At 41.0% G+C, this 18,920-nt stretch overlaps 1 protein-coding gene across 1 annotated transcript; it reads right to left on the bottom strand.

Moving 5' to 3' along the window:
- Positions 1 to 246: 246 nt before the first annotated feature.
- On the bottom strand, positions 247 to 17,737 carry LOC144593239 (leucine-rich repeat, immunoglobulin-like domain and transmembrane domain-containing protein 3). The gene is made up of 4 exons (XM_078398760.1): positions 17,622 to 17,737; positions 14,165 to 14,622; positions 9,986 to 10,291; positions 247 to 1,298 (listed from the first exon to the last, which is right to left on the bottom strand). Exons 1-4 carry the CDS (start codon positions 17,735 to 17,737, stop codon positions 247 to 249), a joined length of 1,932 nt encoding a protein of 643 aa, XP_078254886.1.
- Positions 17,738 to 18,920: the final 1,183 nt, after the last annotated feature.

Here is an 18,920-nt window from a genome sequence, read left to right as displayed (position 1 = left end):
AGTGTTAATGTGCGGGGATCACTGGTCGGGGTAGACTCAGTGGGCCGAAGGGCCTGTTTCCACAACAGCCGCATCTCTAAGCCAAACTAGACATAAGATACAGTAAATTTTCAATATAATTTTATTACAAAGTCTTAAATTCAATATGAAACACTTTGAAAAAAACTAAGATGTTATATAAATGTAAACTTAACCAATAAAGAATAACCTACATACACTTCATGTGTATTTATTCCACTGTACAAATTAGCAAAGGTACTCGGACCTAGAACTGTCACTTTTAAAGGTCATTTGTGAATCAATGCTGGATCTCGAGCACAGTAATAGTCTTCGCGATTCAGTATCACGATGAGTCCACAGTTTATTTGCTCTCCAGTGTGGCTCTGGCTTAAAGGACACTCTTTCAAATTGTATGTAGGAATCTTTAATGAGCTCTTGTTCTGCCGGTTCTTTCTTTTTGCAATGGGCTTTAATGGCCACAGAACACAGTGCAAAAATGACACCTATTCCAGAAACACAGCCTACACCAATAACAATAATGATCAGTAGTGATCGGTGGCTACCTGTGCTGATTTCTCCTTCTGTTGAGAAAATTATACATTGTTCTTTTTCAGGTTGGGTTGCCTTTGGACACACGCATACTGTGTACTTTGTGCTGTGTGTCAGTCCTCCAATGGAGATTTTGCTTGTGCTAGGTTCTACATTAATTTTCCTCACATGTTTGTCACCATATTTTGAGTAGAGTACATTCAAGGCTGGACTGCTTAAATAATCTGAAGCTTTCCAGGTGACAAGGACTTTCTGATCCGTCTCACTGATTACTCGCAGATTTTTAATGATAACATTCTGTTCGGTTGTTACCGTGGTATTCACAAATACACTTTCTTTCTTGTTTTCACTGACTTGCTGGGTTACCTTGTTTGAATTTCCCTCCACTTGCTCCTTAGTCAGCTTCTTTTCATCCGCCATAGCCTTGGCTTGGTCCACGGGTGGGATCTTTCTATTATCCCCAGCGGTCGTGGGGGTGGATGATGGAGCTTCAGTCGTCAAGGTTCCCATCTTTCTCTCCACATTCACTTGAATTGAATTATTTTTCCCCAAAGTAAGTTTGTTTATAAGGTTCCTCCTTTGAGGGAGAGCTGTGGTGACGGTTCCTACAACAGTAAGAGTGATCGATGCTTCCGAAGCTCCTGCCAGGTTTTTAGCTTTACATCTGTATTCACCGGCATCCTTATAGGAAATGCCCATCAAACTTATTATCGACCATCGCGTCCCATCTGCTGGCGATTCTTGTATGACTGAAGGGAAGAATATTTTAAACATAGTGTAAAAAATTATTAATGCAATAAAATATTACCCAGTGGATACATTTTTTAATTGGGATTTTCCAAGCAAGGACTTTAGTAGTTCTACATTTAAATGCTACCAAACCAAAGTAAACTCTAAACCAAACTAAATTAAACTAAGTGAAATGTACCCTTAATAATAAACAAATTCTTCGATTTGACTTCTGCCAAATCATGTTATTTCATTTAAGATAGGCATTGTTGTCTACTGCCGGACCCTGACGTGAGAGGACGCTGGCGTTGTTTATTCGCCGCTTTTCTGTTAGGATAGTTTGTCTGTTTGTTTTTATGTTGATTGTTTTTGTAAAGCGCTTTGAGCACCCGATAAGGCGCTATATAAAATAAATGTTTATTATTATTATTATATATAAAATACTGGAGTAACTCAGCGGGTAAGGCAGCATCTCGGGAGAAAAAGGATGGGTGACGTTTTGGATCTGGACCCTTCTAGGATGATGGTCTGATAAAGGGTCTCAACCTGAAAGTCACCCATACATTTTCTCCAGAGATGCTGCCTGACCATTAAGTTAATCCAGCATTTTGTGTCTATCTTCAATATAAGCTAGCAACTGCAGTTCCTTTCTACAACATATTCTTTCACTTACTAAATTTGCAATTTAAAAACAATTCTAAGTCAGTGGCAATACAATAAGGAAAGAATAAAATAATTTTAAGCAATTTGGTTAATAAATTTATTATCACAATTATATGATTGCAAAGGCATATGCAGCATTCAAGGTCATGTACTTCAAGGTTTTGAGAGTCATTTAATTCAATAGCAATAATAACTTTGACCTTGCAGACCAAATCTAGCTCCTTTCACAATTTTAAACATCTATAGCATAGTTCTTCACAGGAGCTGCTCCTCTGGCTAAATGCAACCTAATCCTGTACATTAAACTTAGCCGCAGAGATGTTGATCAGAGGTGAAAGCTTTAACAATTAAAAGTCACTCCACCCTGAAAACAGAAACACCTGGTCTATTGGTAACCATCAGTGAGTATGGTTAGTGTTTCTCAGAGGGAAATGTGCTAGGCATTTATCTTTCTCCTAAACCCTGCTAGTCAACATCTCTTTCTGGAATCCAGCATATATTGGGTGGCACGGTGGCGCAGCGTTAGAGTTGCTGCCTTTACAGCGTTTGCAGTGACAGAGACCCGGGTTCAATCCCAACTGTGGATGCTGTCTGTATGGAGTTTATGTTTTCCCCTTGACCGCGTGGGTTTTTCTCCGAGATGTTCGGTTTCCTCCCACAGTCCAAAGACATACAGGTTTGTAGGTTAATTGGCTTGGTATAAATGTAAATTGTCCCTCGTGTGTGTAGGGTTGTGTTAATGTGCGGGGATCGCTGTTCGGGGTGGACAGTTTTTATTATAAACACTTTGTGTGTTGTTATTGTTGATAACTGAACTCTTACTGTTGTAATTAGACATTAATGTAAAGCCTTATAATGATAAGCAACATGAAAAGTGTATTTTAATCATATATTTGTTGCAGACTATTACCCATCCCTGTTTTATATGGTGGGATAATTTCACTTTCAGTCTTGCACACTCCTTTTGTGGAGATTTAGATTCTGATTGTGAAAAACACCATAACTCAGAGGGTGGTGAGTGCGTGGAAGCTATCAGAGGAAGTATTTGAGAGAGATATAATAACAACATTTAAAAGACATTTGGAAAGGTACATGGATAGGAAAGGTTTGGAGGGATGTGGGTCAAATGCAAACAAATCGGACTAGCAAGAAGTTGCAGTTCATTGTGGACGCAGCCCAGACCATCACACAAACCAACCTCCCTTTTATTGACTCCGCTAAACTGAACTAGATGGGCGTTTTGGCTAGCATGGACGAGATGAGCCAAAGGGCCTGTGATTCACTGATCTTCTATGAAGTTTTCAATCACATAATCAATGTGTTTTACAGTTTAAAAACTGCTGAAAATTTCTTGCTAATAAATAATTGTGCAGCTTTGAGCCTGAGGGCAGCAATCCTCCATGAATGGTGGCGGAGAAATTAAATACAAAGTGGGTGCAAATTGATCCCAGGATGTAATGAGCTAACATGAGTAAAATTAATTTACAACCATCTGATTTTCTTTCCATTGGCTAGAAAAGATGGTGCAGCAGCAGATTTGTTGCCTTACAACACTTGCAGCGCCGGAGACCTGGGTTGGATCCCGACTACGGGTGCTGTCTGTACGGAATTTGTACGTTTTGCCCGTGACCATGTGGGTTTTCTCCGAGATCTTCAGTTTCCTCCCATACTCCAAAGACGTACAGGTTTGTAGGTAAATTGGCCTTGTATCATCCCTAGTGTGGAAGATACTGTTAATGAGCGGGGATCGTTCATTGATGGATTCAGTGGGCCAAAGGGTCTGTTTCTGCGCTGTATTTCTAAACTAAACTAAATCATCATCAGCATGATCTAATTCAGGTAAAATTTTATGTGCAATCTGCATATGTATCACTATTAACAAATCAAATCTAATGGATCCATTGTTAATAGATATTAATTGATCAAATGTTAATGGATCAAATTTCTGGTCGAAGGTGCTTATTGCAACAATTTTTTACTTTAATATGTCTAATATGTCCACCATCAAACATCAAAAGGGTAGCCAGATGAGTTTTTTAAAACTGAATTTAAACAACAATGATCAAAATAATTGACCCTGCTTCACTGTCTATTTTGGGGGTTGCTATTGTTTCATTTACCAATTGTCTTCTGTAAACCATGGGAAATCAGAAGAATCAGCACCCATAACCTTAAAGTAAATATACCCCTTTAAATTCACAACAATCTCCCTGATTATCTTTAGTATAACGTATTCCCAATTGAAACAATGCCTTGCATCATCCAGAACCTAAGATCACAAGAACACTCAAAAGTAAAGCCAGAAATATGTTATTTGACTCCATCGTGGTCCCTTATGCCTGTTCCACTGCTCAATAACACCATGGCTACTCCTTTACCTCAGCAACACTGTCCTGCACTAATCCCACATCTGGTGATTCCCTTAGGCAAAAAATTATCAATGTCTTAGATAGAGAATTCCAAAGACTCAAACCTGGGAGTAATTTATCTTCATCTTGGTACTGAATAGCCGATCCTTACTTTGAGATAATAAACCATGGTTCTAGAATCCCAGGCCAAAGCAAATATCAACTCTGTTTCTACCATGTCAAGCTCTGTGAGAATTCAGTGCGTTTCAATGAAATCACCTCTCATTGTTATAAATTCTGGACAGTCTAGGCATAGTCTCTTTATACTCTCTAATGACCACCATCTCAAGAATCAATCCAGTGAATATTAGCTGCACACCTCAAACCTAAATCCTTAGGTAGGGTCACCAGAGCTGTGCACAATACTCCAAGTGCAGTCGTACCAGGGATCTAGATAATTGGTAAAAGTCATCCATGCACTTCTACTCAAACACTTTGTGCAACAAAAGCAATATTTATTTCCTAATTGTTTGCTTTGCCCGCATGTTAACTTCCATGTCCGCGGTCTCTTTGAATACAAACAACTTTCGGTCCCTATAGAAAATGGATGGTTGATGTTTGGGTTGAGACCCTGCATCAGGATTATCCTGCTCTATTACTTTGAATCTTTCAACATTTTAAAAAATAATCTGATTTTCTATTTTCTTCCACCATATTGGATGACTTCATATTTTACCTGTTCTATTCCATCTATCTTGTCCTTGCCTATCCACCTAATCAGTCTCTATCATCCCCAAAGTCTGTATCCGCCTCACAGTGCACATTGCCTGTTACTTCTATAAGCTTTGGAATTCCCATCAAAACATATCTTTCCATTGCTTTATATTCATGAGAATCTCTTAGAATTCATCCCTTATGTGAAAGCAAAGTGCTGGATCTGTGGCTGGAATAGATAAGCAATGTTTTGGGTCAAGACACTTCTACAGACCTCGATCCACAGGTGCTAGCTGACCTACTGAGTTGTGTTCTGCTCAAGATACCAGCAGCAACAGTTTCTTGTACCTTCCTCCTATGCGGTTTAATGTCAGGTTGCCATGGAGAGCTTCGTGATTTTTACCATTTGGCAAGCTTTATATAACTATAACGACAGTAGATTGATAACCACCAGGAAAGGGAGTAGAAAGAGAATGTTAGATTCCCCTCGACGACAGATATGCCAGTTTAGACTGTTGAAGGGGAGGGAGAGGGGGAGGGGGAGGGGGAGGGGGAGGGGGAGGGGGAGGGGGAGGGGGAGGGGGAGGGGGAGGGGGAGGGGGAGGGGGGAGGGGGAGGGGGGAGGGGGGAGGGGGGAGGGGGGAGGGGGAGGGGGAGGGGGAGGGGGAGGGGGGAGGGGGAGGGGAAGGGGGAGGGGGAGGACCGGTCGGGGAGAGCCAGCAGCGGTTAGGTTGGCGACATTGACCCTGGCTCTGAGGCACAGCGGGGAAGAGTGGTCAGGCAGACCAATAGTGATAGGAGACCTGTTAGTTAGTGGGACAGACAGGAGATTCTGTGGCAGCAAACAAGACTCCAGGATGGTGTGTTGCTTCCCTGGTGCCACGGTCCAGAATGTCTCTGAGCGGCTGCAGAACACTCTCAATGGAGAGGGTGAGCAGCCAGAAATCATTGTGCTCGTTGGAAGGAAAAGGATTGAGGTCCTGTGCGGTGAATATAGGGAGTTAGCCAGAAGATTAAAAAAAGTCCCTGAGGGTAGTAATCTCTGGATTACTCCTTTTCCCAGAGAGATTGTGTGGAGAGATTACTGAAGGTTGCCAGATCAACAGGGTTGTCTTAATGGGTGACTTTTACTTCTCCAATATTGGCAGGGACTTGCTCAATGCCCAAGGCTTAGGCGGGTCAGTATTTGTGGGGTGTATCCAAGAGGGTTTCTTGAAACAGTATGTGTTACAGTGTACTATGTTTCCATATTCTGTTGTGCTCTGTAAGTAAGAATTTCATTGTTCTATCTGGGACATATGACAATAAAATACGCTTGACTCTTGACTCTCTCTCTCTCTTGGATTGTTCAACCTGAGAAGGGGACCTAATGAACCCTGAGATGGGAAATGTACCTGGTCAGGTGACTTTTGTGAAAGCAGAAGAGCATTTTGGGGATAGTGATGACAGTTCCATACGTTTTAAGATTGTTTTGAATAGGGAGAAGGCTGGACCTTGCAGGAAGGTACTAACTGGAGCAAGGCAAACAACAACATCATTAAGCAGAATCTCAGGAGGATACACCGGGAGTACTTGTTATTGGACAGGTCCACAGCTGACATGTGGGAGTCATTCAAAGGCCAGTTGACCGAAGCTCCAGTAAGGAGGGTGGATAAGGAGGGCAGAGCAAGGGAAACTTGGATGACCAAAGAGGTTTTAAATTTGGTCAACAGGAGAAAGGAAGCGCATGCAAGGTTTAAGAGCATGGAAATAGGCAGGGTCTTTGTGGAATATAAAGAGAGGAGGAATTAACTCAAGCAGGTGATTAGAAGGGCCACCAGGGGCCACAAAATGGCTTTGGAGAGTTGGATTAGAGAAATTCCCAAACCTTTTAATAACTGCATTAAACAAGAGGGTAACCAGGGAAAAGGTAGGACCGCTCAAGGATAAAGGAGGGATTTTGTGCGTGGGATGAGTCTGGGAATGTAGGTGAGGTACAATGAGTACTTTGCATCTGTTTTTACCAAGGAGAAGAACATGGAGAACAGTTAGATCAGTATGGAGAATACTATAGTGGAATACTATGGTGAGAATAGTGGGCGGCACGGTGGCACAGTGGTAGAATTGCTGCCTTACAGCGCTTGTAGCACCGGAGACCTGGGTTCGATCCCGAATGCAGGTGCTGTCTGTACGGAGTTTGTACGTTCCCCCCATGACCGCATGGGTTTTCTCTGATATCTTTGGTTTCCTCCCACACTCCAAAGATTTACAAGTTTCATATCATATCATATATATACAGCCGGAAACAGGCCTTTTCGGCCCTCCAAGTCCGTGCCGCCCAGTGATCCCCGTACATTAACACTATCCTACACCCACTAGGGACAATTTTTACATTTACCCAGCCAATTAACCTACATACCCGTACGTCTTTGGAGTGTGGGAGGAAACCGAAGATCTCGGAGAAAACCCACGCAGGTGACGGGGAGAACATACAAACTCCTTACAGTGCAGCACCCGTAGTCAGGATCGAACCTGAGTCTCTGGCGCTGCATTCGCTGTAAAGCAGCAACTCTACCGCTGCGCTACCGTGCAGTTTGTCGGTTAATTGGCTTGGTGTATGTGTAAATTGTCCCTAGTGTGTGTAGGATAGCGTTAATGTGCGGGGATTGCTGATCGGTGCGAACTCAGTGGGCCAAAGGGCCTGTTTCTGCGCTGTATCTCTAAACTAAACTAAACTGAACTAATATGCAAGGGAAGTTTGAGATTAACAAAGGAGGTGGTGTTGAGGCTCTTGAAGAACATTAAGGTGAATAAATCGCCAGGACCTAATGGGATCTATCCCAGGTTACTAAGAGAGGCAAGAGATGGGATTGCAGGAACCTTGACAAAGATCTTTGTGTCTTCTCTTGCCACAGGTGAGGTTCCAGAGGACTGGAGAGTAATGTTGTTACTTTGCTTTACTTTTTAGGAAAGATAACGAGAATCCAGGGAATTTTTGGCAGGTGAGCCTCAGTGTTAGTAAAGCTTTGGGGATGATTCTTCAGGATAGGATTTACTTCCATTTGGAAGAGAATCGGTTGATTAGAGACAGTCAGCATGGCTTTATAACATGGCAGGTCATGTCTTACTAACGATTGAGTTTTCAGAGGAAGCGATGAAGATGATCGATGAGGATAGGGTGATGGATGTTTTCTACATGGACTTTAGTCAAGCATTTAATAAAGTCCCCCATGGTAGGTTGATCCAGAAGATTAAGATGCCCGGGATTAACATATGGATTCAGAACTAGCTTAGTGATAGAAGACAAAACCTTGTGGTGGAAGGATAATTTTCAGGTTGGAGGTCTGTGACCAGTGAAGTTCCACATAGTTCATTGTTGGGATCTCTGCCATTTGTGATATATATTTGTGATAAATTATAAGAAGCACAGATCGAATAGACAGAACACTTTAGAAACATAGAAAATAGGTGCAGGAGTAGGCCATTTGGCCTTTCGAGCCTGCACCGCCATTCAATATGATTATGGCTGATCATCCAGCTCAGTAACCTGTACCTGCCTTCTCTCCATACCCCCTGATCCCTTTAGCAAAAAGGGCCACATCTAACTCCCTCTTAAATATAGCCAATGAACTGGCCTCAACTACCTTCTGTGGCAGAGAATTCCACAGACTCACCACTCTCTGTGTGAAGAAATTTTTTCTCATCTCGGTCCTAAAAGACTTCCCCCTTATTCTTAAGCTGTGACCCCTGGTTCTGGACTCCCCCAACATCGGGAACAATCTTCCCGCATCTAGCCTCTCCAACCCCTTAAGAATTTTATATGTTTCTATAAGATCCCCCCTCAGTCTTCTAAATTCCAGCGAGTACAAGCCTAGTCTATCCAGTCTTTCTTCATATGAAAGTCCCGCCATCCCAGGGATCAATCTAGTGAACCTTCTCTGTACGTCTAGTGAACCTTCTCTGTACTTTGTCCCTGTGTGGAAATGTCAATATATATATATATATATATATATATATATATATATATATATATATATACATAAATGACTTGGACATAAATGTAGACGGGTTGGTTAGTAAGTTTTCAAATGATGCCAAGACTGGTGGAGTTAAGAACTGCGAGGAAGGCTGTCAAAGTACACAACATGATATTGATCAGCAGCAGAAAGGGCGAAGATATGGCAGATGGAGTTTAATCCGAGCAAGTGTGAGGTGTTTACACTTTGGGAGGTCAAGCGCAAGGGGAGAATGTACAATTAAAAAGTGCAGGACACTTAACAGCAATTGGTGCACAGAGGGATATTGCGGTCCAAGTCCACAACTCTCTGAAAGTGGCAACGTGAGTAGATAGAGTGGTAAAGACGGCCCACGGTATGCATGCCTTCATAGGTCGGGAACATTGAGTATAAGAATCTGGAAGCCCGATGCGGATTTGTAGGACTTTAGTTAGGCCACATTTGGAGTATTGCGTGCAGTTCTGGTCGTCCCACTATAGGAAGGATGTGGTCGCTTTGGAAAGGCTGCAGAAGAGGTTTACCAGAATAATACCTGGGATTGGGAAGCTACAGGGAGAGAGGTTGGATGGATTTGGATTGTTTTCCCTGGAATGCAGAGGTTCCAGGGAGCCATGAGAGTAGTTTGTTAAATTATAAGAAGCACAGATAGAATAGACAGAACACTTTGTCCCAGTGTGGAAATGTCAAAGATTGGAGGAAAGAGCTTGAAGGTAAAAGGGGTGAAGTTTAAAGGAAATATGCAGTGCAACTTTTTTTTACACAGATGGTGGTGAGTGCCGGGAATGTGCTGTTTGGGTTGGTGGTGAAGGCAGATACAATAGTGGCATTTAAGAAACTTTTGGATAGGCAGGGAATAGATTTGCAGGGAATAGAGGGATCGGGAGTATGTGCAAGCAAACTTGGCATCATGTTTGGCACAGACATTGTGGGCCAAAAGGCCTGTTCTTGTGCTGCGTTGTTCTATATTCTATAAGCTGAATGTATTACCTGTATTGTTGACTGGTAGGCCGTCCACTCTGAACCAGATCAGTGCCGGGGTGGGGTATCCAGTTGAATCGCAGCGGAGTAAGACATTGCTTCCAAGTGGTGAAGTCAGTTTGGTCGCTGAAGTCATGACCGATGGTTTGAGGCACCGGTCGAGCTCAACCCTCAGCAATAAAACACCTGCAACATCATCAGGCCCATTGCACGTCATCAATGGGTCCATGAGAATGACTGATGGTTCCTCCCACTTTGAAAGTTCAATTAACTTTGATATCCTGCAGTCACAGAACCATGGATTGTCTTGGAAACCTAAAAGAAAAGAATGAGTTTTAGGCCATTATTCTTTTTAAGAAGTAAGCCCGAGTGGACCCGTTGGGTCCAAGCCTCTCCTGAATGCCATTCTGCCTCCTTCCTAGAAACATAGAAAATAGGTGCAGGAGGATGCCATTTGGCCCTTCAAGCTAGCACCCCCATTTATTGTGATCATGGCTGATCATTCACAATCAGTAACCTGTCCCGCCTCTTCCTCAGTGGCCATCGCCCCCGTCACTCGCCGCCTCCCCTCCTTCCGGTCCCGCCTCTTCTGCTCTTCTCACTCCCCACCTCATTGGCCGCCACCCCCGTCACTCGGGCGGGTCCCGCCCCCGGCGGCCATCTTGGGCACGGCAAATGGAAAGGTATTTATGAAAGTTTAAAACGTCATTTTTAAAGTTTAAAAACTAATTAACCTTTAAAATATAACAACCATTTGAACTGCAGGCCAATGGTGAGTAAGGTAGGTCTAAAATTGTTGCACTATTGTGTACCGTTTTGGCTGTATTTTGGGAACAAATCTATCCACAAACCCACAAATATACAAAATGAGAGTTTTAGTAATATATAGATGAACATGTGGGTTTGCTCTAATGTGAATAAAATCCTCCTCTTGTTACACCTTTCCAAAAAACTTCACTCAAAGCCAAACCTATAACACTGTAAATATCCTTTAATAAGCATGAACGATGTTTTATCATTGCAGATTATTTTATCCTACCCAAGTAATGTGTGTTTTGTTTTCCTGTTGCCAAGACATACTTAAATTATTGGATGGCCTTCAAAAAGCTGTAGCTGAGATGTGTAGAGGACATCCAAAACTGAGGAAAAGTGATATTTACTTTCATTGTTTTCAATGTTTTGCAGAGTCAGTGTATCAGGGCTGGCTTGTTGTTGTGGGTGGAAAATACCTTTGTTATTGTCTTTTCCATGGCCAACAATGGACCACTGTGGGCTCCACCATTCCTTGATCATCGGTGCTGGCTATGATTTGTTCTTTTCATATCTTTCATTCATTTGTTCTTTGCATCTTTTCATACCTCTAGTTTCCCTCTCCCCTGACCCAGTCTGAGGAAGAGTCTCGACCCGAAGCGTCACCTATTCCTTTTCTCCAGAGATGCTGCCTGACCTGCTGAGTTACTCCAGCATTTTGTGTCTGTCTTTGAACTACATAAATTCTACATAAACATTCCAAAAACAAATTAACCAAGCTGTTAAATCAGCTCTGTTGAGGATTTTACTTTAGGAACTGTCCTCAACGCTCTGCATATCATTTTTCCAGGCAAGAGACATGAATGCTAGTTTAACCCCAAACTGCAAAAGGCAACATGACCTGGGACAGTATATAAAGGAGGCGAGCGTTTTAATCCAATTGCTCACACTCATCTCATACATACATACACACACGTGTTGATGTGTTGGCACATATACACATGCACATGTACACGCATAGCTAATCAATAATTCAGTTTTTAATAAGAAAAGTACTCAGAAACAAACTATCTCAATAGGCAAGTAACTGCTTGTGTTAATTAGAAGCATTTGTTTTAACTTTGCAGCTAGACAGGCAAGTATTCCATTTAAGACCCAATCATATTGTTGAATATGTGGGTGTGCTATAGATTACCAGAAGAGAGCATCTAGCAGATGGTCAATGGATCAACATGCATTTTTGAAAAGGAACCCTCCTGCTTTTTAATTAATTAAAATTTTAATTAAAATGGAAGGGAAAACAGAGCATAGCTGCATCCTTTAACCAGTACAATGGCCCATCATTTTTGTTCAATCTCTTACAATCTAGATGGCTATTTCAGTGAAGGAATGTGTTAGGGGCTACATCCTTCAAGTTCAACATAAGAATGTTACATTTTTAAATGAACTGTAGTTACATTGAACTCTTTGAAGAAGATCGAGAGTTCTTGAATTTCCTCACTCAACCAAAACATCAAAAAAAACAAATCAGCCTTTGTGGTAGAACTTTGTAAAAAATGCCTTCTGCAGATTTAAGTATACAATGTATGGGACATTTATTCACAAAGTGCTGGAGTAACTCAGCAGGTCGGGCAGCATCTCGGGAGAGAAGGAATGGGTGTCGTTTCGGGTCGAGACCCTTCTTCAGACTCAGGCAATCTATGGGACATACTGTTCTCTTTTCGGAAGCTCAAATGATTGTGTAGGAAAGAACTGCAGATGCTGGTTTAAATCGAAGATAGGCACAAAATGCTAGAGTAACTCAGCGGGACAGGCAGCATCTCTGGAGAGACGGAATGGGTGGTGTTTCGGGTCGAGACCCTTCTTCAGGCTCAAATGATTGTGTTTGTTAAACCCATTAATGTTCGCAGAGCCTGTTTTGGTGAGAGTATGTGCACAGCATACTGGCACATCCAAACCGTTAAAAATTAGATTTACAAATTTTAATATTTTGTCAGTGTATAGTCACATATGTTATTTAAGTGATATGTTTAATTTTTAATTAAATTGATTTTATACTTTTATTTAAGGGGGGGTATATTCATGGGGGAAAAAAGTGTGATTAATGTAGTTCCATTTTTAATTGGTCTTCAAAAAAACCTCACTAAATATAGGTATTATTATTTTACATTTAATTGTCACTTTTTCCAATCCACCCATAATTGGGTGGAACAATACCGCAGCTGATAGAGCTGCTGCCTCACAGCGCCAGCGTCCCAGGTTCAATCCAGACCTTGGGTGCTGTCTGTGTGGAGTTTGCACGTTTTCCCTCTGACCATGTGGATTTGCTTTGGGAGCTCTAGTTTCCTCCCACATCCCAAAAAATGTGCGGGTTTGTAGGTTGATTGACCTCTGTAAATTGCACTTAGTGTGCAGGGAGTGGACGCGAAAGTGGGATAACATAGAACTAGTGTGAACAGGTAATTGATGGCCATCGCGGACACGGTGGACTGAAGGGCCTGTTTCCATGCTACGTCTCTAAACTAAACTAAACTAAACTCCATCAGATGCATCCTTTGCTGAACTAAGCCCTATTTATCCATTACCCTGGTTCACATTAATTTTTCTGGATTTTGCAGCATTTTGATTTTGAAAACTTTGTGGCCTTTTACAAAACCTTCTACGGTCTTGTGTAAAATAACTATGGGCATTGTGGAGTTAAAGAGCAAAAGCTTGCCACTGTCAGTGGCTTTATGAACAATTTTCTACTGTTTCTGATCGAAATATTTCAAAGCTATTTAAATAGTTCTATGTAATCACAAAACAAATTTAATTCGTTCCATTTAAAAAAAAATACAAATATTAACTAATAAAATAAAATGAACTGAATTTTTATTTGCCTTTTTGAAAGCAGAAACTGTTGGTCATAGCAGCATCTGTGGAAAGATACCAGGGGATAACGTATCAGGTCAAAGACCATTCATCCTGAAATGTTATATCTATTTCTACAGATGCTGCCCGAACTGCAGAATGTTACCAACATTTTCTGGTTTTATTTCAGATTTCCAGTATCTGCATTTCATTAGGATTTTCCCTCAGCTTATCCCACAAGATTGCTCTACTCTATTCCAGTGTCCGTACATCCTCACCCCTGGCCTTACAGCTAAGAACTTGATGGGGACAGTAACTGAACCTATCCCTTGGCATATTATTGCTTCATCAGTGGATATCTTTAAGGCCGAGATAGATTCCTAAATTGTACAGGTGTTAGAGGTTGTGGGGAGAAGGCAGGAGAATGGGGTTAGGAGTGAGAGCTAGATCAGCCATGATTGAATGACGGAGTGGACTTGATGGGCCGAATGGCCTAATTCTACTCCTATTCCTTATGACCGTAAGACCTAATTCAACAGTAGTGCAGCAGACAGACCGTCGACTATTGTACCATCGACTAGAACATACCTAGGATCACTCTCCGAGCTGGATTTTGGTGTGTTGAGAAAGCTGGCCAGAGGTCCAACAAGTCGGACGGCAGAGTAGTCAGTTTGTTGCTGGATATATCGATGTTGGTTACATTTCTGAGGTACGGGGCTGCACTGGCGGGGATAGTGGACAGCCTGTTATTGTGCAGGTCAAGGATCCGGAGATTTGGCATTTCCTTCAGTGATTCCCAGGGAAAGGATGACAGCAGATTTCCATCCAGGCGCAGTTCATGGAGTTCATTTAAGTTGTAAAAGCTTTGAGGATCTATGGTGTTGATGGCATTATATGTTAACCAAAGATATCTTAAATCCACAAGGTAATAAAATGCTTCACGAGGCAGACGGCGGATAACAGTCTTCTCAACTCGAAGTTTAACAGTGTCCACTGGTACATTGACAGGGATCTCAGACATGTCTGGGTCATTGCATAATACGGACCTGTAAAAACAAAGTGATTGAAATATGTATTTTTCTAGACATCTTTCATGTTATTTCACTTTAACCCTGATAAACTAATAAATAACAAGAATTTAATATGGTTCTGTTGTATTTATTAACTTCTGTTTCTACTACAGATTAAGCACTCATTGCCTATCTTTTGCTCCATCTTCTTTAGTGATACTTTACTTTTATTTTGTATTTTTTAATTAAAAACACATGCATTTTTGTTTTACTCTTGTATAATATTTTAATGCCATTATTTCTTTATAGTGCATTTTATTCCACTTAGAAACTACGAGTTAATATATTCATGTTTGGTCAATAAAATAGCTTCATAGTCTCTGTAAGAGACCAGCATTAACTATCATATTTTTCTTCCTCTTTAAATATCTACAGAAGCTCTTGTAGTCGTTTGTTGTGTATTTTCAATTAGCCACTCTTGTTTTCTTCCATTTCCATCTCACAGTTCATAATTTTAAAGTTTAGTTTGTTGAGATTTCAGATTCTGGTTCCAAATTGAATAATGTAAATGCGTTTGTAATCAATCTTCAAATTTACCATCTCATAATTTTATGAAATCAACATCGAGCTTTGGGCAGACTTCTGTATTTCTGAAAGGATCCTGAAAGGATCACAAATAAAATGGCACGTAGAATCATAAAATATTACTGCACATCAAGGTCATTTAACCATCTTGTCCACTCCAGTGAAGAAAGTACCATTTTATGTTAATCCCATTTCACTTTCTCAACCTGGAATATTGCAGGGTGCAGCTCATCAAATACCTGTCCAATTCATAAAGTGATGATAGTTACTGCCTTGATCACTATTTCAGGACGTTCTGGACCTTGCAACACTTTTCCTAATGTGTGGGAAGGAACTGCAGGTGCTGGGTTACACTGAAGATAAACGCAAAATACTGGAGTAACTCAGCAGGACAGGCAGCATCTCTGCATAGAAGGAATGGGTTGCGTTTCGGGTCGAGACCCTTCTTCAGACTTTCCTGAACTCCTTTGGCCGAAATGTCAGTCCTCTAATTATCAAAATTCAGAGAGAAACAAATTTCTACTTTTCATAAATAAAACTGAAAAATGCTCAGCAGGTCAGACAGCATCCTCAGCAAGAGAAACAGCTAACATTTCTCACCAAGATTCAAATCATGAAACATTGACTCAGTTTCACTACCCGTAGATGCTGCATGAACTGCTGAGCACTTCCAGCATTTTATGATTTTACTTCCGATTTCTGATGTTTTCAAGAGAGATTTAAATGTAGCTCTTAGGGCTAACGGAATCAAGGGAGATGGGGAGAAAGCAGGAAAGGGGTACTGATTTTGGATGTTCAGCCATGATCATATTGAATGGCGGTGCTGGCTCGAAGCACCAAATGGCCAACTCCTGCAGCTATTTTTTATGGTTCTGAATGGTCTTTCTATGAGCTAGGGTACTGTACAATTCACTTCTATCCCACTGTGGGCATTGGACTCTGTCTATGCAACTGGTGTGCTACAATGCTGAGAATCACATTCTGTACTCTGTACCCACCCCTTCATTCTATCAATTGTACTTGAGTTTGCGTTGATTTGATTTATCTATAACATTATCTGAATGATTGGTCAGCATGCAAAATAAAGCTTGTAACCATTCCTCAGTACATCGACAATAATAAACTTAAACCATCTGCAGTGTTTTGTTTCTTTGCCATATAACATTTATCTTCACTGTTTCATACATCTCAATTAACTTTTCAGTCTTCCTTCTCACACAGAAATTAGGAATCTGACAAATTTCACCTCACAATTAAAGTTCTCCAGCCTTGGAACTTTCTTTAAATCTTCTCTGCATCTTTCGTAGTGCTTCCGATAGTAGAATTATAGACAAATCACTGACAGCGGCCTAACTTAATGTTTTATTGAGTTCCACAATGACACACACACTCCACCCCATCACTTCCGTATTCTTGTGGGCTATCATGCAAAAGATGTTTTTATTTAACCCTTGCAGTAATCAGACACCCATCGTCTCTTAAGAACACAGACTACTGGTTTCACCATAGATTGCCATTTAAATTGATAAGCTATCATTTCTAGTCATACTTGTGTAATACTACTCTATTAAACAATGATACATATAGCCTTTTCGGGTCTCAAGAAGGGTCTCGACCCGAAACATTACCCATTCCTTCTCTCCAGAGATGCTGTCTGTCCCGCTAAGTTACTCCAGCTTTTTGTGTCTATCTTCAGTTTAAACCAGCATCTGCAGTTCTATGTTGTACATATAGCCTTTAGTATTTTTAGCTTCCAGAAACAAAAGTAAAGTTAAAGTTATTAACAAGACTTTTATTTTTTTAAATCACGCACTTTGTTATAGTATGTCTGGAACTCTCCTGCCCCTAATCCCTTTCTCCAGTTGACATAATTGCTTTTCTAACACAATTTTGTAATGACACAAGGTTTCGTTGAAAAGCAACAACAAAATTACAGCAGAACTATATGTAATTGCACCAACTAGTGTGGCCAATGCCATTCAATTCTAATGGGCAAGCTGACTGATAAAAAGCCTCTTCAGTATTATGCTCAACCTTGTAAGACTTTTGTATTTCCCATTTAATCATCTGGTTATGTTCTCTGTGCGACTTTGCCACACAATAAAAATTTGAAACATGTTCTCAATAGTTCTTAGAATCAGGAACATTCAGCTGGTTTATTGGGATTGTGTTAACCATTGGTAATGTTTGCAATCAAGCACATGTTAGAAATTATTGCATATTCACTGACACTTTACAAGTTAAGGAGGATGAGATATAATCTCACAACATTGTACAGCATCAAGGAAATATATTCCATCCCAACACTGGAAATTATTTTTAAGCGGATTTTGACAAATGATTACAGGTTAGTTAAAAAATTGTGGATTCAAATTTGTCGATCTGCTTCACATATCGCCAGCGAGCCGTGGGACTATTTCCATCCCCCTCTTTAACGTTAATTGACTTACCTAGTCCCGGTGCCATCACTGCCACCGTGGAAGATGCAGGTACATTGGGAAGGGCAGAACGAAGATACTTCTTGACAAACAGTCGCCAACAGGAGGAAGATAGGAATCAAATACATGATTCAAAGTCGACAAAACTAGGTGCGAAATAAAGCTTTTAGTCCTGATTTTGATACATCTTCGGTTTCAATAGGTGGAGGAATCAGGCCGGTAACAGAGGATTACAGGAGATTAGCTGAGACTTGTAGGTCATGCAACCTTCAGATATCTCTGGGAAGAGCTTAGTTTTCAGCTGAACATACTTAAGGGAGATGTAGTTCCATTGCACAGCGATAAATAATCTACGCATGGCGCTGTTTTGTAATTACTTATGTTACTTTTATTTGTTACTGTACCTTCAGTTATCAGTTTTAAAAATCCCACCGAGTCCATACCGACCGTCGAGCACCTATTCACACTAGTTCCACGTAGACACAAAGTACTGCAGATGCTGGTTTACCAAAAAGGACACAAAGTATTGATGCATGCCTGAACATTATGTGGTTAAATTATGCAATGTTATAAAAATCAAGTTCTAAAAAGTGCAAGTCAATAACACAACTAAAATGCAAACTGCTGCTGTAATTCAACAGGTCAGGCAGCATCTGTGCAGGGAATGGATAGACAATATTTTGGGACAAGACTCTTCTTCAGACTGTTCAGGGTCCAGACCCAATACGTCGCCTATCCATTCCCTCCACGCATGGTGCCTGACCCGCTGAGCACTTTATGTTTTGCTCAAGATCTCAGCATCTGCAGTTCCTTATGTGTCCAATAACATGGCCAGTCCATTAATCCGCTTCATACCCATACCAAGCCATCTTCTTACTGGATTTCACCTTTTCTAAAATCCATGGCTGATCTATCTCTCCTCCTAAACCCATTCTCCTGCCTTCTCCCCATAATCTCTGACACACATAACCCTGTAACTATACAGTGAGATATTCCATTTCTAAACTTGCTATCAACACATTTTACTCCAAATGAACTGAACAGTATAGTTAAGAGAAGATGGTAGCCTCCTGATTTCAGTGGCCTCTTTGCCAATGTAAATGTATCAGTGCCATAGGCAGGCATACCCTTCATTTAGATGCTCGCCAATAGGTTCCCTATCTTATACAAAGTTTTAGATCAAAAGAATTTTGACCCAGAAGCAGGATTGACCTAATTTGCCATGTTTCTCCTTACAATTCAATATTACCACTGTTTGCGCAATGTAGATTTAAGTTCAACTTAGGTACAATAAGTAGAGCAAAGGGGAAG

Source organism: Rhinoraja longicauda, chromosome 1, assembly GCF_053455715.1.
Source record: "Rhinoraja longicauda isolate Sanriku21f chromosome 1, sRhiLon1.1, whole genome shotgun sequence".
NCBI classification, from domain to species: domain Eukaryota; kingdom Metazoa; phylum Chordata; class Chondrichthyes; order Rajiformes; family Arhynchobatidae; genus Rhinoraja; species Rhinoraja longicauda.
Note: the sequence above shows the minus strand (reverse complement) of the source record. Positions and strands in the feature narration are given on the sequence as shown.